The following is a 27,792-nucleotide window of genomic DNA, read 5'->3' as shown; positions in this document are numbered from 1 at the left end:
AATATGAAAATAATCGTTTTCAATTACATTTTTTCCCATGATTAGATACCATTTTTACCTTCTAAAAAAATCTTGAAAGGGAAAATCTACAGTCCGTAATAATAGCACGGACAAAGTCAAGAACACAGACTAGTAAATATGACGTAATTTATTATCAGTGTCAGTACAACGCAAATACACAAGGGAACAAAGAAAAGTTGTCGCTTCACGTGTGTACCGTTTATAGTATTGTACTTTATCTAGTACCGGATATAGTTGAACTGTTCATTGTGAGACTAGTTAGGAACATCACTATGGTGACTGGTGGTCGTGTGGAAAAAAATAAATTAAAAATCAAAGAAACTGAGGATGTCGCTGATAATAATATATGGGGATACGTTGTCTGTTTTGGCACAATTATTACATTTGTAAGTATTGTTTCGTCTATGATTATTTAACGATGCTATTTTAATTAGATTTTTTCTATTTAATTTGCTTAAAAACAAGTGTAATGTTGAAGACAGTTGAAGCATTTTTTAAAATTAAAACTAATATATTTCCGCTATATTGAATTAAAAAGAATGCAATATTTTAACATGTGTTTGGGAATAAAAAAACATACATGATTTCACGTTATCAGATTGCAGGAATTGGTCATGTGAATTCATTTGGACTGATTTACAATGATTTTATTATCGAAACAAATTCGACAGCAAAGTCATTGACCACCGCACATGGAGTGTTCGCAATAATGTTGGCTATTGGAGGTAAACAGGATTTATAATCTTGTATCTAATAAATGTTAATCTATGCCTATAATCCACTGTAATTAATTAACTTAAACACGAATGGAAAGTTTTAGTTTTTTTATAATAAAAGGGGGCAAGCGAGCGGCGTGAACACCAAGGTGGTCACCGACGCTCATGGACATTCGCAACACCATAGTTCATAAGAAATAAAAATGCAAAAGTCTAAGTTGGAACTGGGTAAAAAGTGGATAAAGTTCGCAATAGATTCGCATAAATAATTGGTTTAAATCCCAATAGGAAAGAAATACAAAGAAGAAAAAAAATCTCTTAGCTAGAAAGAAGCACAATGTTTGTGAGGTTTATTACTTTGAGTACCTTCTCATAATTAAATTATTATTAGTGATATTATTGCAGTGAAAAATAATTCCAGAGGAATCAATAGTAAACTAAAACGAATCTATTAAATTTGTAAACACGACATGACATTAATCGACTTTTTTATTTTCAGGATTACTTCTTAATATGATTATAAAAAAACGTTCTTTAAGATTTGGCGGACTGTTAGGAGCGTTTACATTTTCTGTTGGATCATTATTAACTATATTAATAACAAATACTAACCAACTGCCTTTAACATTTGGAGTTCTACAGGGTATTGGTTTTGGAATGATGGTACCAGTTTGTTATTCAACATTAAATTACTACTACGTGAAAAGAAGAACGCAAGTAATGAGTGTGATAAAAGCGTTGCAAGGATTTATTCTTATGTGGTATCCACAATTGATAAAGCTGTTTATGACGGAATACGGATTCAGGGGAACATTGCTAATAATATCGGGAATATCGCTTCATGGTGTACCAGGCATGGCTGTAATGAGGTCGAAGCCACCGAGAAATTTCCGAACCGCAAGTATTTTTTTCCCTTTCTGATGGTTTTTGATGCAGTAATTAACTCAGATTATGTCAATAATTTGTAATTAACAGAAGATGCCAAGAATGTTGGTGAACAAGAGGACTTATTGAATGTTGAAAACGGAAAACTAAATACTGAGAAAGAAAAGGAACATCAAAAAGATAAAAGGAAACTAAGTGTTGTTAGGTAATAATTTTAAGATTTAAATCAAATCATGGAGTAGGTCCATTTTAGTAATAATGGATAATGTATTTCAGACACGAATTGTGGAAATCAATGAACATAAAAGTGTTAAAAGATCCAGTTTTCTGCAACATCTGTGTAGGACAGAGTTTTGTGAATTTCTCTGATCTGACATTCTTCATCTTGCTGCCGATGCTTTTGTTTCAGTATGGATATACTGCGGTAAGTTAACTGCTAAATGTTTTTATATCTACATGTCTCTTTTATTATTTTATTTAATTTCACTTATCCATCAACCCCCAACTGGACACAATCGTCTATATATTCAAGTTGCAAGCTTATTAGATCTAATTTGGATAGATTTCTTTAAAATATATTTGAGTTCTAAAGAATTCTGTGTTTATGTTTGTTTTCCTTTATTTATATTCCAGACACAAGTAGCAACATGCATATCTATCACCGCGGCAGCTGACGTCGCCGGTCGCTGCATCCTCGCTGTTATCAGCAGTATTGTTGATATCAATACAAGACTTCTGTACTACATAGCTACAGCAGTCACTCTTATAGTAAGGATAGGTAAGTTGCATAACATTAAAGGAAAAATGTCGAAGTCGATGTCGTCGTCGTTGATGACGTCACCAGGACTGACAGAACTCTTAGTATTAAAATCTTTTAGATAGTGTTTTTTGTATAATCATACAAATTTAAAATAATATATAATGTTAACAGGAAACTGAACATTAGAATCTACATTTAAAGTCTACGACATCCAGTTTGAATGACACGTATTGTAGATATAAAAAATATATTAATATTCTAGACGATAATCTAGATATTTTAGTGAAAAACTAGTAAAGATTTTATGCTCATTAATAAGTTATATTATGCAATATAATCTTTAATTTATCTTTTCAGTGATGCTGCAGGTCCGTGAATTCGTTTATGTCGCGGTGGTAACGGGTATATTGGGCGTGCTTCGCGCGTGGCTTCACGTTGCCAGCCCGTTGGTGATAGCCAGCCAAGTACCTCACGGGGACTTCCCCGGTGCATACGCTCTGAGTATGCTAGCTGCTGGTATCGTCAACCTAGCATCTGCACCTTTCATCGGTAAGAAAGAATTGTTTTTGTCGATATCAATAATTTTACTACATTGAAATAATTAAACTATATAAATGAATATTAAGATTATCATCTGAACTGTACCAAACATGTAAAATCATTGTAACGACCGTAGGTTACAGACTTTTTGTCGGCTGACAGTTTGATTGGGTCGTTCAAAAGCATCATCATCATCTTACTCCTTATCCTTATGCAGCAGGTTTTTGTCATCCACATATCTCTATCGTACATCACCTCAGTCATCACTCGCTTTTTGATCATGTCACCTTTCACGCAATCCATCAATAACATGCGATTCATCCCTCATCATAACATGCCCATACCATGCTAACCATACGAAGGTCGGTCAAAATCATATAAAACAAATTTGATGCACTATGAACACCTCCTATTATGTTTTTACTAAACTAGCAGCCTATAAAAAGTCTAGTCTGTGGAAGCTTTAAATGTGATCCAAAATCAGGGTCCGTTGCATATTTTAGGAGCAGAAATATTTGTCACACCCAAGTATTTTTAATTATTTTAGATGTTTATATTTTTATTTACATAAAATTATAAAACACCTAAGAATTATTAAGTTATGATAATAATCTGAGAAACATTTAGATAAGATAAATAAAATAGCTTTAATAAAACTTTATTCGATAAACTTGAATATCGCATCGTTTCTTATTTATACGAGTCAAAACTTACCAACAATATCGGAACAATCTAGCTATAAAGAAATTCTATGGAGCTATAAAGAAATACAAGATGCTTCTTGAAGTTGATTCTAATTAAAGTTTCTTTGAGTGGAACAATTTTATAGTTGACTAGCTTTCGACCGCGATTCTGTCACGTGCAATAAAAAAAAAACTCTACATCTTCTTTCCAAACCTTTTTCGTACCAAATTTCTTTGAAATTCATTTAAGCGTTTAGGCTACAAACTAACAAACATCCATCTATCCATCTAAACTCTCGCATTTATAATATCAGTATTATTTTATTTACAGGTTTGCTGAAAGACGTATACCAAGATTATGTTCCTGCATTTTATGCTTTAGCCGCATGTTGTGCGCCGTGTCTGATATTTTGGCCAATAGAATATGTAATGACTAAACAATGAGGAGTTTAAAGTAAATTGTAAAGTAAATTGTGTTATCAGTATTATGAGTGGAAAGAAAGTAATGTAAACTATATTAATTGTGGTTTGGGTAATATTTTATCCTTCGAATACGCTTATAAACTCATAAAGTGTGTGTCACAATGTAATCCATACCAAGTGTGTAATAATCACTTAGTATACGAAAATAAATATTTGTTATAATGTTTTTCATTTTATTATTGAGGTCCCTTTTTAGTTATTTTCTTATGAAAAAGTATTTTGTGAAATTCATATTTGCGATTACGTAAATGATTTTTTATTATTTATTGCTTAAATTTAATTGTTTTTAAATATGTCGTCAATAAATAAGGTTATTAAATAACAACGGAAAAGATATTGTCTGATAAACGATAAAGCATATATTATTACGTTATGGAAATTCACCGAGTTGCAAATCTATACTTATACTAAATAGGAAAATTTTGTTTGTTAGATTGTAATGAGTAGGCTCAAAAACTACTTGGCCGATTTTAAAAATTCTTTCACCGTTAGAAAGGTAATTTATCTGTGAGTAACATAGGCTATATTTTTTCATTTGTTTATTATTATTTTTAAATCTCACGCGGGCAGAATCACGGGCAAAAGCTAGTATTATATAAATTTGTGGATTAATAAGAGCCTATACAAGTTGTTTATGCAATTTATTGTGTTGGTAGTTGCCGATTGAATAATAAATCAGGATATATCCTATTAAAGTCGTAAAAAAATATAATTAACCAATAAATAACATAAATGTATAGACTCGTTTGTAAATAAATTAATGTCTTTATGATGTCTTGATTTTTTCTTGTTTTTGCATGCATTGCCACGTGACGGATGTGAGAAACACGTTAGAGTAAACAAAATAAGTAAATAGAATTAAAAATAAAAAAATATTGTAATATTCCGGCTCCAGTTAGCTGTAACATATGTATGCAAAATTCTATCCTAAAATATGATACAATTAACATTTCAAAATCATTCATTTATTTACATAAATTATTAATATAAGTAGAACATTGAATGAGAAATAGGAAATAATTAATTCAGCAAACAAAGGCATTGCATTTCGCAAATATGTTTAAATCTATTTATTACTAGTTGTTGCCCGCAACTTCGTCCACGCAATATTAAGTTAAAACGGATGTCGATGAAATTTGGCATAGATAGAACAAAGTAGGAAAGAACACATAGGCTACTTTTTTAATCCCACGCGGATGAAGTCGACGAAAACATGGAGAAAATAATTATGGAGTAAATTAGACGTTACAATGTACATATAAAAAGTTAGCACAGATTTAAATGAAGTTAAAAAACAAGTAAAAAACACAACAAATTTTGGGACAATCTTCCGTATTTTAATTAAATGTAAGGTCAAAACAATTATGGTCAAATTAAATTATGTGTTTCACAAATACAACCGTTTATGGACATTTCTACATTTCATTTTTGACAAAAAGTCGACATGAAAAGTAAATATCGACAAACATGTTCATGAAAACAAAATTGTAACTATGAAGTGTTTAAATTTATCTATATTATAGTTTTTAGTAAACAATTTATAGCAAAACTCATTCAAGTTTCTAGGAAAATTTTTATGGTGATATACATCATCATATTCCTTGACCTTTCACTATTTACTCCTTTTTGTATTACTCCACCTTCCACGCAATTTATTCACCTAGGCCGAGACCTATCTCTTACTGATATACGTATCCCACCAGATTCATATTTAAATTTCTCTTTGTCACATGGAATTCTTCCATAGTCACCTTTTGTTTCTAAATTTCTCTAGTGTGGTGTTTATGTGTTTAACACACGCCATAAAGTTTTACAAAAACAAATCGTAAATGCGAAAGTGTAGACGGATGGAATGGATGTTTGCTAGAGTTTGTAGCCTAAACTGCTGAACTGATGTCGATGAAATTTGGCACAGATGTCCATACAGTCTGGAAGATCACATAGGCTGCTAATTTTTTTTAATACTACGCGGACGGAGTCACGAGCAAAAGGTATTAATTACTATATTCTTAATACGGATATAGATTCATCCAATCAGTTACCGTATAATTGGAATCTCGTTAATACTGCGAAGTTATCAGTAATACCGAAGTTTGTATAATAAACGACGTCGCTCGGGACTTCATTAATATATTATTTTGGTATTGAGTGGGACTACGCTTTACATGTTAATAGTCTTGGTATTATTATATATGATAAATGTTATATGAGTTTGTAGCTTAGACAACTGAACAGATCTTAATGCTTCTTATGTTTGTTTTTCAATTTTACGCTGACGACCAAAAGCTAGTCATTAGTTAACTAGCTTACGGCTGTGACTCCGTCTAGGAGAGGAGCCGCGGGCGTAGGCTATGTGTTCTTCTAGATTCTAGACTATCATATACGTCTTTGCCAAATGTTATCGAAATCTGTTCAGCCTTTCAGGCTACAAACTCTAACAAACATCCACCTAAACTTTGGCATATTATTAGTATAATTAGGTGTAGGTTTAAACATCAAAGGGGTATAGTTAGGAAAAAAGATCCTTATGGCTGCAAATCTTACTAAAGTATTCAACATAAATTAATGTAATCTCCTTTTTAAGGTTCTTTTTTGTTCTAAAATTAGCATTCGTCTAACGATTTAGTAATTCATCAATTAAATTAAAGCCGTTATAAGAAGAGTCATCAATTACGAAAACGTGAAACGAAAATTGTGGAATAAAAGGCTTCCCTAAAATAAGGCAATATTTTTAACGAACCTTGAAATCAGTCTACTGAAAATTACTTTTATCGAAAGAGATTTTTTGATACATTAATTTTCTTTGATAATAAATTTATTTACGAATTCTTATATCATTTTGTAACAAAACATTCAAAAATATTGATTGAAACATGGAATATATTTGACTATGGAACTTACTTATTTACCTTCTTCTTCTTTCGTTATTTATTTTGGGAATGCTTTCTTTAAGAAGAACCATATACAATCTTGGTTTCTCAGAAGTATATGATTTGTATTTTTTTCTTAATTTATCATAAGTCTGTAGTCCTAATGCACCCATTATAGACCTTTCTTTGTCCCCTTGCTCACGCATGCATCAATTTTGATCCTAACATCCCTTTTCTGTCAACACTTTACCCTTATCAGACATTTTTTACCATCGGGTCACGTATAAAAACTCGTCTTAAACACAAATTATCTTTACTTTGATGAATTATTTTAAGTTGGAACCAACTTGTTCTAACAATGTCCGATTTACATTTTAATATCGGGCAAATTTATTTTAATATAAACGTAAAACTTTTATTATCGCTAGCTCTGTATTAACGTAGGACGGCGATGGCCTAACCCGGGCGGGCTGTATCGATCGCACCAGCCGCAGCTTCCCCAGCCGAGTTCTGTGCCATTTCCACAAACTTATGATGAAAAAACAACTTTATTACAATGCTTTTAAAATTCAAAATTGAATAAAATAGTTGTCTTACAAACAAATATGCCATGATCGACGCGCCTTTTATGTTTTACTTTGTTACTAGTTGGCTTCGTATCGTAATATGTGGAATTGACTCCCAAAGGTAGAACCAAAAACTAGTACTGGCTTTCCACTAATTAATAATAGTTTTACCAATACCAAAATCTTAAAAAACTGTTTCAGAAAGCAGCAGTAACAATTTTTTAATGATCAGGACAGACTAAGTAGTTTGATTAGAAGTTCTCCATTTTCCTACATTTTTACCTCTATAATAAAGTTAAAAGAGTGCCGGTGGCTCAGTGGTTTAAGATGTGTAATCCACAGGTCTTGAGTTCGAATCCCGCTGTACCAATGTGATTTTCGATTTTTCGAATTCATATGTTCATAATTTACCCGACGTTCTTACGGCGAAGGAAAACATCGTGATGCAACCTACACATATCGGCGAAGAAATTCAAAGATATATGTGAAGGTAACCATTCCGCACTGGGCCAGCGTGGTTGACTATGGCCTAGTCATCCTAATTTAGGGCAGGCTCCGAGCGCCTCGGTGGGGACGTACAGTGAGCTGGTGATGATAATGATGATGATGATGAATACAGTTAATAGCTCATATATGCGGTTTAATAATGCACGTTATTCTTGTAAAGACAATCCGGTTGCACGTATGGGTTGTCATAAGTGTAATTAAAATTAACATTATTAATTATAATTTATTAATTACAATTCTTATTAATGATTTATAGAATAAATTAGACGTCGTGAATAATTACTGACCGGTTGTAATATAATCTATGTAATAAATAAGAGGTTGCATATACGACTTTAGACAAAATTAATTTCACCAAACGAATTGAATGTTATTTTTAATTCCGTATGTAAACTAGGACATTCATCGAGACAACAGTCGCGAATACTCTTTACGTAAAATTTTAGTAATGAGCAAATGTATTAAATCTTTCTTTGAATTAAATATGAAAATCTACTACAGAAAAACTAAAATATCTAACTGGTGTGTTCCGATGCCTTCGTAGGAGAGTTATGAAGTTTGTGATTATAAATTGCATTAACATAGTAAAGATGTCAAATGCAAAGGTTATAAAACTGCTCTTAAAAATAAAAACAAAAAGAAAACAACATTCCATAGCCCAATTAAATCTCTAGTAGTCAATCTCATAAAGACCTTATATGGAAAAGCAGTTGTCGATAAAAAAAAATGGTAACGTAATTCATGAAACCTGAATACATTTAAAAACCACGTTGACCTTTTATAATTGTTTAAATTAGACTTACGACGTGCATTTTAATTGCATAATATATTTTAATCGGTCATCGAAAAATCTTTTATGGCACATTTAGATTATCAATAAAAAAACATTAATTATTTACTAAACTAAAATCGTTATAAATTGCAGAACATTATATATACCTAAGAAATATGAAAACAGAGCAAACAAGAATCAATTATACTTCATACTAATCATACTAAAATGAATAAATGCGAAAGTTTAGATGGATGGATAGATGGATGGATGTTTGTTAGAGTTTGTAGCCTAAAAGGCTGAACGAATTTCGATGAAATTTGGCATCTGATAGGAATTTGGTTTAGCCAGCACACAAAACGATTAAATAAATAAAGATTGTTATTTATTCTCATGTAAATTAATATCAATACAACTGTGTATAAAAACAAGATATTATTTTTATACTATTCTAGACATGTTCTTTTTTTCTCTACATTCGAACAACTCAAACTAAATTAACATTATGTCATTATTTAAATACGGCCAGTCTTACACTGCAAAACACCAAATAGGTTTCACTTACAACAGCATCGATGTAGAGGATAGTCTGGAAGAATAGGCTTCTCACTTTTTTTTATTTCCACGCGGACGGAATTACGGGCGAAAGGTAGTATCTAATTAAAACTAACTATCAATCGTCAGGTATTTCCAGTAAGTCAGGTATTTGTCAGGTAATTCCAGTAAAATGTACGGGAAATTTCCGATCATAAATTTTTAATTTTTTTTTTTTTTGGCTAAGTTTGTTATTTTGCTTGTAACTTACTAGCTTTCGCTGCGACTCCGTCCGCGTGGTATTAAAAATAACAAGTAGTCCATGTGCTCTTTCACACTATCCTCTACATCTATGCCAAATTTCATTGAGATCCGTTCAGCAATTTAGGCTACAAACTCTAAGAAACATCCATCCATCCATCTAAACTTTCACATTTATATTAGTATGATGTAAGCTATCTGCACAAAATAACCCTAAAAAGTTACATCACGAACTTACCTTTTAGGCCTTAGTTTGTTAGTAATTCTGAAATGTATGTGCGGTGAGTGTACAATATTAGTATTCTCTAGGCGTTCCATCGCATTGCGTACGTTCGTGTGTTGCGTGCCTTATTAGGTCGCGGTAAAATATCGTCTGTCACAACTTTTATTACAGAACTATCTGTTGCCTGAGCGCGAAGAGGTTTCACGTTTTGATTGTCATGTAAAAGAGATTTTTATAAAGCATTTTTATTAAACACGATTAGGTGTTTGCTTTTAAACTGCTTTATATTCGTCAGTAAATCGTCCATTATTCAAACAAGCCATACAAACTAACCCACAGTTATCTTAACAGCTCAAAGTGTAACGATTTGTGACAGTCTACAAAACTTCTCCCAGATTTGCTCACTTGTTTTGGTTTGTTTTGTCCATTTTAATTAAAAAAAACAGTCTACCATAAACAATCAAATAATAAAAGTTTTATATGTTTTCGCCATTTTGAGATCTAGTAATAAACAAAAATAAAGAAAAAGATATCAGATGTCAAGAATGTTCTCAATTGTTTTTATTTTTTAATTTACTAATATTATAAATGCGAAAATTTAGATGGATGGATGTTTTTTAGAGTTTATCGCCTAAACTTCTGAACGGATCTTGCTCGCTCGCTCGAAATTCAACCCAAATGTAGAACATAGTCTGGAAGAATACAGTCTGATCTAATAAGTTTTTTTTAAATTTCGCTCAAACGAAATCGCGTTCGAAAGCTAGTTAAAAATAGTCATTGTTTACAGATACACATAGCAAGTCTTGGTCTTCATCTATACTTCTATACTATTATAATAAAGCGTAAACACACACTTCTTTGTTGCCTAAGACGTCAGCAATCACTGCATATTTTTAAAAAATCTTTCTTTAATACAATGCCCTACACTTACGTCACGCATTAGGCTATATATTTTCACGCCATTAATCTTAGGGGGTAAATATTTTGGATAAAAACCCTAATGTGGGAAAGAAACCATAAGTGGCAGCCAACATCAAGAAAGAAAGATTGCTAAGGTTTGTCATGTCTTGTCATTTTGACATTTGTAATTGATAATGTGCCAAATGTAAACAATAAAATAAAACGTTCACAATTTCATGCGGATGAAGCTCGGGAACAGCTAGTATTGGAATAATAACCATACCTATAGACTGGAAATTATTAAATAAATTATTTCGTTGTCGACCTTCTCATAGTAACGATTATTACCATGTAATAATATATTTATTTATTCTTTAAATCGTGTGAAAACTATTTAATATCAAATATATGTATATTATCAGATTAATTCAGTAATTTGATATTTAAATTCGAAGATAATCTTCTTAAATCCAGATTAAGATTACCATAGTTATCAATAGGGAAAAGAATGTTATTGAATAAAAACAAGTTTTCTTGTACACTGGTAACATTGTGATAATTTAAATATATAAAATAAGATTCTGTTTCGTTAAAAGTATTAAGAAACAATGGAATTTAAAAAATATCTTCTTTTGAGTATTAAATTCACTTGACTAAACAAATATTAAGCTAAGCAGAATTCATTTTTCTTTAACTTGCATTATTATGGAAATTAAGTACATAAAGATAGAGAACAAAATTATTTAGAAATTCTATTTATTTCGTGATTACTTCATTGAGAATTATTGCTTCTCTATTTTATTTTTAGGGCCTTTCCCACATTTCTAGTAAATTATCAGATAACAATCCAACGTATAAAATATTTGATGAAAGTATCGGATTTTGGTGCTCTATCTGACAGTGATATCACTTTTAAACTATCTGAGATTCTATCAGCAAGTGGTGGGACTGGCCCTTAATCTCATTATATTTTAAAAACGAATACAAATTTGGCATATAAGTCGAACATAGTCTGGAAGGATACAAATTGTACATTTTTTATTTTCAAGCGGACGGAGCCGCGGGCGACAGCTATATGTTATGAAAAGAACAATAAGTATAACAAACTGTTCTAATTTTATCTTAGCGTATTGCGAGGAAGTTTATGAAATGCATATATTATAGTGCCAACAAGAAAGCGTGTGAAATGCATTGTTACCGCCATATCAATTGTTCACACTACTGCATTACATTGTTAAAGTATATCTTACTTTGCATTGTAATTACAATATTATTTTATAATTTAATCACATGTGTTATTTATTATATATGTCCCTTTGTTTCATATAAAGTATGCAATACCAATAAGTAAGTAAAGTCGAATTTATCTAAATGAATTCAGTCTTTTTATCAAAATTGAAAACAGACTTTAAATGTCGAAAGTAACATAAAAAATATTAGATCAAAAATTGAATACCTCGCAAAACGCGCAACAAGCTCTTATAAAACTGTTGCCAAATGTAATATTGACAAATTAACTTTTACCACTGACATTTAAGCTTGGAATGCTTCGGAACGAGAATCAGCCCTAATCGTGTTTATCCTCAATTTCACGAACATCTAAAATCGCTCGGCTGCGAATTATTCCGCGTCGTTTATCACCCAGCGCTCAACCTGTAATTCCAGTTTATTTTTTAACTTAAATATTGGTAAAATCTAACACGACAGATAAAGATAAAATTACATTAATAACGCCTACACTTCACTTCACCAGATTAATCTTGGATAATAAAAATGTAAATGTTTTTAACCCCTGTAAATATTACATGAACTACGCTACTCTTAGCTTGTTTATAGATTACTATTTGCTCTAGCTGTTCTTCTTACGTGGATAAACAAACAATGTTCTTCAGGTTAATGAGTAGACTTTTTTATAAGGGAAGATCATCACCCATGGATCTCCGCAATACAAGATTAACTGCAGATGAATTGCTGGCTTCGAGAAAATATAGTATTCAAAAGATGCCGGTCTTCAAGAAGGTGAGGTCTAGACACTATTAGTCTGTTACCTATGGTACCTTGTAACTTTTTCTTGTAGCAGCGACTGTAGCTTGGTCTAATCTATTACTTGCTCCTAAAAAACGGGAACTAGTTACACATAAAGTTAACTTTGCCATACTGGGTCATAATATCTGAACACATGATATAAACGGATTCCTATTTGGAATTCGGCCAAGTGTGGTTCCGTACATTAGCGCGATGTTATTGTTGTTCCCTCGTACTGCTGCGAATCTAACATATCAACGCCATTATGGTTCATTTGCTGTGACATGTACGATCAAATTACGAGCTATCTGTTTCACAGTTAAGCGATTTCCATTTTTGTTTTTTATTGTTAAGAATATCTATCTTAATGTAGCAAAATCCGTATATTTCACCGTAAATTTAAACAAATTCAAATTTGGAAAATTTCATCAAGAAAATGATTGTATTTTTCAACCCTGTTTGTTAAAAGAATAATTTAACTTACACCCACCTTTATTTACTTTTTTACCATTTTAACCATGATTCTGTTCAGAAATCATTAATCAGATATTAATTTACTTTTTTTAGATGAAAATTAACATATTTGTGTATTTTTATTTCTACCATCTTATATTTTAAATTCACATAGATAATGTTAGATTCTTATCGTAGTGCAAATTCTAAAAGCAGAAAGACGTTGAACTATCTAGCCTTCATCTTATTCAATGTCAAATATGCTAACAATTATGCAAACATAATTTACTTATTATGTACCAGGAGAAATAATACCGTAATTAAACACTTTTTTACTATTACCTATCTAAAACAAGTTTTCAAGTCGCTTTTCCTGATTCTTCCCTACATTATACAAATACAGTTTCCAATAAATTATTAAAATATAAACAGCAAAACCCTTACCTCAGGTCAGCTGATATTTTAACGTTTTAATAAATTATGAAGACTTACAAACAGTGGTATGTGCTTCGAAATTAAGTGCTATAACCTAAAAGTCTACGAATGTTTTCGAATTTCAAAAATTGTACTATTTTAAATAAAAGTTAAAATCTTTAGATTTCTATTTATCAAAACACTGCCCTCTATGCATTGATAATGGTAACTCCTTTAATTCAAATATTTTTCCTTTCAATTTCCTCGTAGCGCCATCTAGCGACGATTCTCTTACATGTAAGAAAATTTGGTATTTGAATTCAAAGCATTTAGAAAGTATACAAGGGTTTTGCAATAGATGGCGCTAAAAGTAACATCTACAAAATATTACTTTGAGCGCCATCTATTTTTTTGGAATTTAGCAGAAAAGTACGTAAATACAAATTCAGTATTTACAAAATGTAACTACATTACGCAAATAATGTTAATATTTATGTTTTATAAACGAGCTGTTTCCGGTCTGGTCTATATAATTTCTACTACTTTTCCTACTTCAGAATAAAACTTAAACAAATAACTTGTTTACCCAAAATGTACTCTACAATTGAAATAGGTTGGAAATGTCCATCAACTGGAGTTGAAAATAAACATTGAAATCAAATTCAAACATAGAATTAATTAACATATCAATGTCAAGAGCGGGTGCAACAGAAATACCTGCCTTTAGGTCAGGGGTAGCGGCGGCGAGGCCAAATGACCGGAAATATCCTACATCACTTCCACGTGGAACAAAACTGTGAGTTTCCATCGAAGTAATATATACGTCTCTATTTTCTCAAAAGGATTGTAAGAGACAACAATATTTATTTATATAAGTATTATACAACCTCCGTTATGTTATCAATATCTTACTAATATTATAAATAGAGTTTGTAGCCAGAACGTCTAAAAGGACCTCGATGAAATTTTGCATATATGTAGAGGATAGTCTAGAAAAACACATATGCTACTTGCTTTAATTTAATTCTGCGCTAACGACGTCACGGGCGAAAACTGGTAAATAACAACTTACCTAGATGTCCCGCTTATATTCAACTACAGTGTACAAACATTTTGCTCCTAAAACAAAAGTGTTAGAGGAGATGAGTGGTGATAACGAAACACTGTAGATATTGGAAAACGAAATATTATTTGTGTTATATTTAGTACCACATGCCTCTGTGGTTAACTAAATAATTTATATCAGTAAAACTATATAAGAAAGAAAAAACGTCCTGTTGACCCGCGTAATACCTGAAACAAAACAGATAATTTTATTTTTATATTCAATCACGTAAAGTTAAGTAAATCTAAATGGTCTCCCTTAGTGCTAACTTAAGAATTATAATTGCTGCAGTAATAAGATACCATCATCCAAAGTAACATATTAGATGACTTGATTCCAATTAAGTTCTTTATACAAGCGTATGATTTGACATTGTCGGGTGCTTCAGTAAACTAGGGCGAAGTTTATTTATCGGAACGTCCTCCACTAGCGATGCAATCAGCCGTGTGATTCGACGCTAAATTGTTTATATTGTTCACCTGTATTGGCCCTTACACGACTACTCAGTAGAGGATATACTCGTAGTGTGTTAAAGAACTACATAAAGTGTATTGTATGTGTTGCCTTGTGCTTGTAATTTCTAGGCAAAGTTATAAAAAAACCCTTTACAAGAGAGAAATCTTAATGTTAATGTTCCTCCTTCTGTCTTTCTCTCCCTTCCTCTCTGTTTTTTTTATTACAAAGTGATAAACTTGTAAGCGACTAGTGATTCACCGAAATAGAAAAGTGACTGCTGCCCATAGACATATGGAATGATGCGTTGCTTTTTAGTAACGGAGGAAGCGACGCATAGAAAGAGGATATTTTCTCTTCCATGCTTCACTCCTCCGTCATAAATAAGGAAATGGTGAGAAGAGGAAAAGAATTGTAACTAGACCTCCAACAAGCACATCCAGACCACATGAGGAATTCAATTCGCGTCTGTTTTCTGTGTGGTCACGGTACACTAGGCGAAGCAGTCCATTATATTGCTTATTTGAGAACGATATCAACATGTCAAATATATCAGATCAGTGCGAGGCGCGACGCGAACGCGACACATACTTAACCCTCGCCCTGAAGAAGGACCCCCGCAGGGTCTGAAACTGGTCGGTGCCGTCACCGGAAAAATAAAATTATACGTGAGTAAGCCGTAAATAATTAATTATGAAATGTCTCACGATAGTTTAAATAATTTAAATGTCAAATATAATCCATTAGTAGTGGTAATTTGATTTGTAATTAGTGAATTGATTACCGATATACGAGTACATGTAGTAATTGAACATTGGGCGGATTTAATTAATTTACGATGCATTCACACGGATCTATCGATTCAAAACTGTTGCCAGCCTTTATTGAATTATGAGACATACGATGGAATTAGTTTACCTTTTACTCGTGTTTTCGCTTGCGTTAAAGTGTTCAATTCATAAAAATTAAAACTACAAAATAAGTTTATTCCCACAAAGTTGGTTTAAATGCGTTTTAGCTTTGTATTGGTTGCAAAGGACTTCGCATATGTCATTCCATTCCATTGGAATTCAATATAGACGCTCTTTTAACAAGGCTAAGGTAAGGAACAAATTGAATTTACAGAGAGAAGTAAATTCCGTGGAACATACGATACAATATTCTACCGACTGCGTTCTTATATTTTTTTACATTGACTAGAAAAGATGTAACAATGCTTCGTCTATTCGCGTTTTTTGCGCTCACTTCTCAATTGAACGATACAAGTAAAGTTGTCTTCAATCATCATCTCCCTGTCCTTATTTTACTTATGTCGGCGATCCATGTTTATATCGTCCATAATTTGAGTCGTCACTCCCTTCCTAACTTCCCCTTTCATGCAATAAATCCCTATGTTTTGAATAAATTTAATTTCATTAGCATTAAGTCTCACTATAAACCAATACATTAAAAGAGGTAGATTGAAAAATAAGATTAAAATGCACTAACGAGTAACGTTCTAGTTCCCGCGAACCACGCAGTCGCACTTTGTAGGGCAATTCAATTAAGCCGCTAAAGCCTTTGCAAGCGTCCCCTACAATCACATCTGTAAATAAATTTATGCGTTGGAAAATACTTCTTAAATTACCGTTGCTTACAGGATCCACTTAGGGTACCTTAATGACTACTAAGGGCTTCACTAAACATTTAAGTAGAGAAAGAGAGGCTAGCTTTACATAATCTAATTTAATATACTGTCGTGTTTAAGACTTCCGTGAACATGGCGCATGGAACCGTGCCGAAATATCGGAAGCTGAAATAACGCAAGCGTGCTAGTTTCTACAGTGGTAGAGTCCGCTTTAACATCTTTGCACGAAGGGGCCGGTTCGCTCAGTGCAATACCTTGACAAACATAGAAGACAAGCCGTGAAGTAGAAGCAATTTCACGTTTTGTCTGATGAGTGTGGTGCCGGAGGCCCAACTTTAGTTCCTTTTTCATTTTTTCTAATAAAAAAAGGATGGGAAGAGAATGTGGATTTGACGCCGGAAAAGACGCATAGGAAGGGGAAATATCCTCTTTACTTGCGTTTCCTTCTCTGACGATCTAGGGTAGGCAACGCATTCGCTATTGCGAACGTCTATAGGCAGCGGTCGCTTCGCCATTTTTACGGAATCAGGTGGCCGCTTGCTCGTTTGCTTATGATATAAAAGAAATCTTCATAAAATAAATATATACCTAAAGTAAAAAAGAGTTCATTGTAAATAATGGCTAGTAAGGTTAACTAGACATATTTACGAACATACTTTAAGTAAATAATGTTTGTATATACGCGGCGATCATCGCCGTCGTTATTACGTGTCGTGAACTAAATCGACATATAAACGACGAACGTTTGTCTTACCTTCATATATTACTTCAGCTATGGGTAAAGGTACAAAAGTTATTTGTACACGTTACACGGAATTATTGAAATTGACTATGCTATAGTGATATATACAAAATATTACACAAACAAGTTAAATGTTTAAATAACTTGCACAATAAAAATCATAGCTTTATAAAAGTTTAAATTTTATCTTACTAATGTTATAAATGCGAAAGCTTAGATGAGAGAGGATGGAGATTTGTTAGAACTTGTAGCCTAAATGGCTGAACGGATTTCGATGAAATTTGGCATAGATGTAGAGAGTAGCTTTGATAAAGACAAAGGCTACTTACTTTTGTTTTTTTTTTTTAATTCCACGCGAACGGAGTCGCGGACCAAAGTTTATTAATCATAGCTGTCTACACGTGTTCTGTGTCATAAGTCCGTTAACAAAATAATTAACCATTGTTCACACGAGTTAAGACAGTCTTAGAATTAGTGTTCATAAATTATGAACACAATGTACATTCAACCACAGAAAACAAACTATCAGCGTTGTTGAAAATGAAATAAGCAAGGTAATTTATAAAGGGCAAGATAATTAAAACCACTACAGAAAGGGACGTGTAGAAGAAAATGAGGCTTATTTAGGCATTAGGAGGCATTAGGAACGTTAGGCTAAACCTAGTTTGTATTAATGGTTAAAAATGGAATTTTGTAGTAATTACTAATATTAGAAATGTAAGTATTGATGGATTGATGTTTCTTAGAGTTTGTAGCCTAAACTTCTGAACGGATCTCGATGAAATTTGTCACAGATAACATAGTCTGTAAAAACACGTAGACTACTTGCGAAGTTTTTTTTCTTTAAATTCCTCGCGGACGGTAACTTGTTTATAAATAAAAAGCAAATTAAACGTGACAATAACAGCTAATTATTCTATGCCTTCGTTTTTGTTTAAATAAAACAATACATTGTATTCAGATTGTGTTTATCAGTGTCGGATATTTCAATTAAGCGAGCTCTGAAAGGCCGCGTAATCTGACCACAGATAGGACAGGTGTGCGCCGAGTGCTCTATAAATAATGTGTAATCAATCCCAACAGATACGAGCATGTTATGCAAAAAATAATCATTTGAACCTATCTGGCTGACCACAATTCAATGCATAAAATTATTACTTTTCACATGTTTTTACGGATACTTTTAATTTATATCTATTAAAGGAAAATGTTTGTAAAACATTTTAACAGTGGTGGAGCCCGCTTTAACATCTTCGCACTGTAGGGTCGGCTCGCCCAGTGCAATACCACGACCTCACAGAAGACAGGAGTGAAATGGGAGCAATTCCGCGCTTGGTCTGATGTGTGTGGTATCGGAGGTCTAATTTTAGTTTTTTCCCTGTTCACCCCTTTCTTAAGTGTTAAGAGTGGGAAAGAAAAGTGGGTTTGACGGCGGAGGAGACGCATAGAAAGGGGAAATATTCTCTCTTATGTGCGTCTCGTTCCTTATCGCCTAAGGGCAGCGGTCACTCGACAATTTCATCGGTCTACCGCTTGTTTGCTACCTTAATAATATAAAAAACACAGTATAAGTCCTAGTAATATCAAACATTTTCTAATAAAAGTATCGAGTAAGTACGAACTAAGTCGTAAGAGATCCATCCATTCCCCTTCGCTTTATGATTGATCGTACAGATAAGCATCGGCGTCGGTTATTGGCAGATTCGATGTGATTGCTTTTCTTTGTAATCTTCAGAGACAACTGAGAATATTAAAAGGGCTTTTACAACGAAATATGATATAGACTACTTTACCTTTAGTCTATTGAAATTATTTGCCCACAATTTTCTTCCACCACGGAGTTGATGTGGGTGTAAAAAGCTAATTATTTTCGATAAGTTTGAAGTTCGTATATGACTTTGCATTGGCATTGCCCCAAGATACATATGCTGCAGTGACAAATAGACTAGGATGAATGCCAAAGCCTATTGCAACTTAAATGTAAATAATTCAAGTATGAAACCGCTTTAATCCAACATGAATTCCTGATTTTTTTTTAATGAAATGTGGTTGGTCGATAATTTATTTTATAATTAGGTCCTTTATGTATGTCAAAAATTTGTATTGACTTTTATATCCATGTTCATTTGCCAATCTCACAGTAGGGTAGTTTTTAATCAAATATGTTTCCATGTATGTTATATCAATCAGTAACCGACTTGAACGTTTTTGATGTTAGTCGGACCTTTTGATTTTATTAAAATAATAACGACTAAGTTACTTTATAGTGTAAGAAAAGAGATACGGTCGGAATCTATCCCTTTGTAGTGGATGTACCTCGAGTTCGAACGAAGAAGTTTGAATCACCGTTCCTTGTGCGTACTGAAAGGGATTGGTGCAAGTTGCCAGCGTCAGTAAATTCGTCCAAATACGTAGAGGGCCTTCAAAAGAAGAGTAGACAGCTATTTATTGAATTAGCATGTACCATGTTTTGACTGCATCACTTCTATCAGGTGGGATTGTGGTCAAGCGTCGGTTAATAAACAGAAAAAAAGGTGAAATTATTTTTTTTTACCCCATGTGCTTAAGGATGAATGAACTAATTTGATGCGTCAGAATTAATAGGCCATTCATCTTTTAGAGTGACGTATTTGATCGAGACGTTGAGGAATTAGTGTGATAAAAATATGACTACAGAGATCCTTACGTTTTAAATATTGTATTTTAAGATTTTTTATTATTAACTACGTCACTTTATAATGTAAAGATTATAAAGTATATCCATACTAATATGAAGAGAAAGTAATTGTATTTTCGTGTTTTTGTATAATATGTATTGTAATGACTCAAGAATTTCAGTTTCACCAATAAAAATACATTATCAGTGAGTGACATAGGCTATGTTATTGTTTTTCAATTTCACGGGGGCGAAGTCGTCAGGTATAGCTAGTCTACAATATTTAAAAATATAAAAACAGCGTAAATTATTACTACGAAGATGTTCAAAGTTAATACAGACAGAATCAAAAATAATTATTTACCAAAGGTTTGTAGTTCTATTAATTAACGTCAAAGGAAATTAGTTCAGGAGAAGCAGACGCGAACTAATCTTCGATACAAATCGATTTCGATTCAAAGTAAATTTAGAAACTTCTTAATTGATTTAAGTAAGGTAGTAAAGTTCAATTACCTTATTCAACATTCGTAGTTAAAATATTTATAAAATGGACTAATTATTAATGAACATTATTGTAGAAAAAAAAACTTTAGTTATATTCCTAACGTCCGTTCTGTAAGTTAATTTAGTTGAATCTCTTTGGTTTAAAGTTGAGTATGAAAACTGTAATAGAGATGTCGGCAGTAAGTCTGAATCCAATATGACCGTGGACGTATACGATGCGAGTAATCTAATTCAATATAAGATTATATTCCGATACCGTAAATTGAAGCGCCGAGTCCATCGCGAAGCTACTTTTCATAAATATTAAAAATCTATTTTAAGTCAATTTTCCACTATTCCTCTTTAGTTCTAGAACGTTTAAATCAACTAACCGACCTTTAGTATCATATGCAGATAAAGTCCAGAAAAAAATTGAGTTCAATAACGTTGATGAACAACAACAACAACAGTGATGTACAACAACAATAACAACTATAACAACATCAATGTGAACGGTGATGTTTTTCAAATAATTCCGCTGAGACAAATTTGATTTATAGAAAAATCTTCAACTTCGATAGACGTCCTATTTGAATTGCTAGAAAAAAAACTCATTTTACCACAGTTTCAAAATTAGTAACGTAATATCGCAAAGTAATTTCCAGAGAGTTCTGCACATGCATATTATATAATGAGCTTAGGGATTTCCGAGATGGGTCTCAGAGCTCGTAGAATTAAAACCACCAGTCAGAGGTATTAATATAAGTAAGTTTTTTAAAGGCTACGTTATCAGTGAGTAACATTGCTTATTTTTTTTTTTGATTTCACGCGGGCGAAGTCGCGAGCAACAGCTAATAAGAAATAAAAAACCACTTAATTAATACTTATACCTATAGTTATTTAGTTTAATGACACAATTTACAAAGCAGAAGTCGCTAACGAAGCCGTACGGTAACATGCGTTCACAATAAAGGATTTAGTTCGTCAAAGTCTTTCAATACCATTTAAATAGTACAATATGATTATCGTTGACTTTTAAATACAACTCTTTGAAATAAAATTACACGATTGTTTTCTTTCTGCTTAAAATTTTATTTAAAGAATGTACAATTCTTTAAACAACTAACAGTTAAGCTTATTTGTTTGTCTACTGTTTTCTATCTGTGTTAACGTATACGTAGATGTTAGTAGATTCTGTTACCTATTTTTTATGTGTCAGAGCTAAATTAAAAAAGGAAATAAAAGTAGTAACTGAGGCGTTGCATATATTCGATTGTGAATTTCATTTAAACAATATAGATGTCGCTGAAGTGCTAGAGTCCACTTCACTGCTTTTAACACTAGTAAAGGCCTGTCCCACCACTGGCTGATAAAGGCTCAGATAGTTTAAAATGTCACTGTCAGATAAAGCAACAAAACCCGACATTTCCATCACATACTTTACACGTTGGATGTTTATCAGACAATTTACAATTTGGTGGGACAGGCCTTTATCTTATTATTGGATTACGTTATTTGAGGGAAATTAAGATTTTAGTTCACTGGAACATTTAAATAATTTTAAGTGCATTATGACATGAAAAATAAAGTCTTGTCCGACTTTATAGCCAAAGTGTTACTAAATATTTGAAGAGTTTTGGATTTCTGTATTTAAACGTAAAGCGATTCTTTTTAACAAGCAGCTTATTGAAGCGGAAAACTTCTGAGTGATGTTCCGGTGAATCTACCTTTTGTTTCCTGGCAGTCGTTTCGACCTATTTTGTTTGTTAGAAAGTATGAATTACGTTTTTGTTGTGCAATTATTCAGAATTTAAAAATACGAGCTGTTCTATTAAATATTTACAAAGAACATAATGCTATTCTCATCTTAAGTTGTCGCATAATATGAATAGGAACAGTTTTAAATCATAATTTAGGTTAGAAAATACGAGTACATTGTATTGCAACCCTTGCTTAGTACAACAGTGGTAGAGTCCGCTTTAACATCTTCGATGGGAAGGAAAGGTGGAGGAGACGCATAGAAAGGGGAAATGTTCTCTTTATGTGCGTCTCCTCCTCCGTCAATTAAGAGTAGGCAACGCATCTGCATTTGCGGATGTTTATGGGCAGCGGTCGCTTTCCATTTTGTTGGATTCATTTATTGACATATTCCAATATTCGACATTGCCATTTTACGCTTCATTTTTAAATTATCGGAGGCATTTATTGCTACAAAAGTCTTTAAAAACCTAGAAAGAATTTAAATTTAATGAAGAAAATTCGAAAAAAAAAAATTAAGTTCAGTTTTGTTTTTGAGAAAATAGTGATAATTTTAACTAACTTTTGAATTAACGTGAAACCAGATGAAGCTTGTTTAGAAGTTGAAATATGACCCAGTTTTATTGTCAACTCTGCCCTTTGTCGTCGGGCTCGAGGTCTAACGAGATGCTTTTACAATATTGCTCTTTTTAAATTTAATAGACGTATAGTCCAAACTAGTCAAAAAACTTTGATATCGACCTCCATAGCAATTTGTCAAATTATTTTCTTTCAAGAACAAAACTAGGAATTCACTTTATCCTATTATTTAGTTTTGGCGACTCAAATGTTTCACACTAATATTCAAAGTATTAAAAAGTAAAAACATTTTATACACTTAAATCGAAAACAAAACACTGGCATACTGAAATTATAAAAATAAAAAAAATGCTGAACCGATTTCAAACATTATTTTCCCATTATTGGGTAACAAAGGCTACATTACTAGAATTCTTAATTCAAATAAAATTGCAAACTTAAACTAGTTCAGGACTTATTTAAATATTAAATTAATATCTATACTATTATAATGAATCATAAACACACACTTCTTTGTTGCCTAAGATGTCAACAACCACAGTATATTTTTGAATAATTCTCTTTTTAATAAAAAGCCCTACACTTGCGTCACGCTTTAGGCTATATATTTTAATGCCATTAAACTTAGGGGGTAATTTTTTTGGATAAAAACTCCAATGTGGGAAAGAGACTATAAGTTGCTATGTCAATGAAGCAAGGTCGTCATCACGTCATGTCATTGACATTTGCAATTTATAATTTGACAAATGTGAACAATAAAATGATTTTTTTATAATTTCATGCGGATGAAGTCGCATGGGACCAGCTAGTATTTAATAATAATCTAATGAAGCTTGCAGATTGCTACTCACCGCTTATCGGCCTTCTTGTCAGATTAATTGAATAACGAAGTTTGTATGTAATAATATTAGAACGGAGGAAACAGAGATGCGCCTAATTACATAAAGATGGGCCATTCAATATTAAGAAAATGTCGTCATAATAATTAATCACACTAATATTATAAACGCGAAAGTTTAGATAGATGGATGGAGTTTGTTAGAGTTTGTAGCCTAAACAGCTGAACAATTTCGATTTCTAAAAGAACACGTATGCTAATCGATTTTTTTAAATTCACGCGGACGGAGATGCGGGCTAAAGTTAGTGTTATAATAAAAAAACATAGGTATACAAACGATAAACATAACCATGTCCCATCCCGGGGATAAGGTATCTTTATTAAGATTTCCCCCGCGACAAAAAAAGATATACAAAACTATACCTAACAGTACTCAAGTGAAAAGACAGACAACGAATGTTGACGGAAAAGTTAAAAAGATCAAAGTGACCTACTGTTTAAATCACACTTATTAGTTTCCTAAAACACATTTAATATCCTTTTTTATCATAAATAAACCTTGACTTGACCACGATTTCACAAAAACTGACTAAGTAAGTGATGATGCCGTCAAAGGATGTTACGCGCTAGCTCAGTAAGTACCGATTCACCCTGCTCTTGAAGGCACCCACGTTACTCTTAACATAAGATTAATTTCATCGAAATTGAATAAACTACAATAGAACTTAGATATAATTAAACGGTTTCGTATTAAAAAGAAAATCGATATTAATCTTTTTACGTCATTTAAATCACAGCAAACGTTTAATTATATCGCTTTTGAACGTCGGGACGCTTTCTGTATAATAACGCCTTTCAAAGAGACGTTGCCAAGGATCCATTGTTATTGTTAAATTACACATTTCAAGACGGAAAACATTTTGTGTTTTTTTATCTTCAATTTTAAAAGTTTCAACGAGATTTTAGTGTGTAAAAACTACGTTGCAATTCTAATTTACGCTGGGATTTTCATAACGGTAGGTTAACATATACAGGACTCTCTAGACGAGAGAATCTAACCTATTATGTTTAAAAATATGAGATAACTGTATGTTCTTGTCCAAATAGGGTAATGAAAACCCACACTAAGATAGTTCTCTCTCGGCAAACTTATGCAGCTGGAATATGGGGAACTTTCTAATTACTTACAATTAAATGCAAATATTACAAGATTACACTCACACTAAGTCCTTGTGGTTTAAATTAAATTTGTGTGATCCTTCCAATTTCGGCCTAACACGGACAAGTTTCAAGTATCAATTTTAAAGGGTGAAACTAAGACACGCTCAACTTAGCTGGGTAATTCACATTACGTCACTTTTCAAGTAACGAGAAGAGTTTAGTGTTATGAAACATCGTCAAGTTAATAGTAAAATGTTTTATGCAAATAAAAACGTAAAAAAATCAAAAGATGTGAAACTTTAAACGGTTGATGTAAAGCAATACTGTCTATTAAATGCTAAAATTATTAACGTCGTACTGTACTATTTCTTTTTTTTTAACATAAGGTGGCAAACGAGCAAGCGGCCACTAGAATCCGCAAAAATGGCAAAGTGACCGCTGCCCACAGACATCCGCAATTGCAGATGCGTTGCCTACCCTTATACGACGGAGGAGGAGACGCACATAAAGAAGATACTTCCCCTTACTATGCATCTCCTCCACCGTCAAATCCACTTCCCCTTCCCAAACTCTCCTTATAAGAAAAGGATGGTAAAGAGAAAGGGACTTAAATTAGGCCTCTATATCTAGTCTATGTATCTAGTCTAACAAAGTAATGGTCTCATCATTAAAAATGAATTACTATATGTAAATTCTTCTTTCGCTGAATTAGCAACTTTCCACAATCTAATCTGCCAACGAATATCTGTAAATTTTGTGTTATAAATATATCCAATCATTAGTTTCAATCAAATATTAGTAAAACTAATGATTGGAGATGAATGGATGCATTGATGTTTGATAAAGTTTGTACCCGAAACGGCTGAATGGATCTGGATGAAATCTCTGGAATAACACATACGCTACTTTCTTTTGTTTTTTTAATGTAACACGGACGGAGACGCCGGCAAAAGCTAGTAAATTATAATTGCAAAAATAAAATTAAATTTGAAGTTTATATACTTGAGGTCTAAACAAGATAAAATGTAAATTTATAATTTTCAAACTTAATTAAACTATCCACAAGATACAATATCTTTTAAACTTTAATTAAGTCTCCCAGGATCTCTATAGCTTCATATTAATCTCTAATAAAACTTCATCTAGCTTATTTATGGACTTTATGAAGATAGGACATAAATTGAATTGAAACTACGATCATGTTTTACAATAAAAATAGTTCTACGGTTAAGCAATAACTGACAATAGATGGCGCTGGGAACAGTTATGAATATATTTTTATTTATTTAAAAGTAAAAGCATATTAATATTAAATAGTAACTTGTTTCATAAGGTAGTCAATTGTAAAATTATAATTGTTTAAGTAAAGTAAAAAGAAAAATGTATGTTAAATAATACTGTACTGGCCGCCAAGAAAACAATAGACAAAATTGTATTAAAAAATAACCATGATTTAGGCGCGAATCAGATTGCAAGTGAAGCAAACAATGTCACAACTTTTTTATTTTATCAATGTAGTTTTAACAATCTTTGTAAATAGTGTGTTTGGGTATATGTATTTATCAGCAAATAAAGAAGATTTTAGACAATAAGAGTTAAGACTTTTTTAGGTTACGTATAGGTATCATTTTTGGTCTCAGTTATAAATTCAAAGCAAGAGTAGTTAAATAGCATTTTAAAATAAACTATGCTATTGTCTAATGTCTAAATTTATTCGGGCTCTACCACTGTTAAAATATTTTATTGTAATACGAGAAATAAAATAATAAACCTTTTAAAACATTTAGTTCAACTGGAAAAAATCAATTGTAAGAAGCAAACAACTAAACATTCGCTTTCAATGGAACCCTTTTCACAGAGATTATCGTAAGGTGACGTTAGACGTGTTCTCGACAAGGGCTCGCCGCAGACGAACGACTGAAGGATGTCAAATCACACGCTTCATGGTCTACGAAAAGGGTCAAGTTCTTACAATTTTATGTACATTTTTCTGTGAGAAATACAGAGGTACGTGAAGTAAGTTTTTGTATTAAGATTGTAAATGTTAGAGGTAATTTTTGAATTTATTTTCACACACAATAATTTCTTTCTTCATAATACTAGAATAGTTATATACTAAATATCGCAATAGAGGCGAAACAGAATATGCAATTTGAAACTCTTACTGGAAGTTGTCTCTTTATTGGCAGACTTACTCTGTTCACAGTAGAATACAGTTTAGTTCACAAAGTGTGGTGTAGTTGCTAAAGGGAATTGTTAATAGTTAGTAAATCAAAATCTGATATATAATAATTCTATTAGGTGACTCACCTTATTTACATAAGCTAAAAGATCTCACATGTTTTATAATCCTGCCACCTTTAAAACTCAAGAGTGGAAATCATAAGTGTGTTGGCAGAACTGATAACTACAATTTAAGATATTGTAGAGACCGACTGTTCTGTAAAATTTGTACAAAGTGTGTAGCGGACTTTAGTAATACATTTTGATAATTCTATTCGCTTACACTCTCAGTTAGCTCTAACACTGTACAAGAATAACAGCCTTAGTAAAGGACAAAGAACCATCGCATAAAATGAATATTGCCTTTCTTTGTTTTGAACATAAATTTATTTTAAAGCATACTAAAAGGTTAATGTCGTCTAGTTTATTGGGTTCTCAAGGGTTTACTTGACAGTTTGTTTTTGTTTTCACTTTATTTTTTGACCGACTTCCCAAAAGAAGGAGGTATTCAATTCGACGGTATATTTTTTTTTTTTTTTATTTTTTTTTTTATG

General features: G+C 32.3%; 2 protein-coding genes across 3 annotated transcripts in view; one reads left to right on the top strand and one right to left on the bottom strand.

The window, feature by feature from the left end:
* LOC106099202 (solute carrier family 12 member 6) overlaps positions 1 to 27,792 on the bottom strand; it is a 199,242-nt gene that overhangs the window by 143,523 nt on the left and 27,927 nt on the right. The gene's annotated exons all lie outside the window — the stretch shown is intronic.
* On the top strand, positions 197 to 4,238 carry LOC106099204 (monocarboxylate transporter 1-like). Its single transcript, XM_013277672.1, has 8 exons — positions 197 to 407; positions 620 to 746; positions 1,237 to 1,638; positions 1,713 to 1,827; positions 1,899 to 2,046; positions 2,256 to 2,400; positions 2,740 to 2,931; positions 3,937 to 4,238. The coding sequence occupies exons 1-8, from the start codon at positions 294 to 296 to the stop codon at positions 4,047 to 4,049; spliced, it is 1,356 nt and encodes a 451-aa protein (XP_013133126.1). The 5' UTR covers positions 197 to 293; the 3' UTR covers positions 4,050 to 4,238.

The sequence above is a fragment of the Papilio polytes genome, unplaced genomic scaffold (genome assembly GCF_000836215.1).
Source record: "Papilio polytes unplaced genomic scaffold, Ppol_1.0 DF824135.1, whole genome shotgun sequence".
NCBI classification, from domain to species: Eukaryota; Metazoa; Arthropoda; class Insecta; order Lepidoptera; family Papilionidae; genus Papilio; species Papilio polytes.
This window is presented reverse-complemented; position numbering and strand designations above follow the sequence as displayed.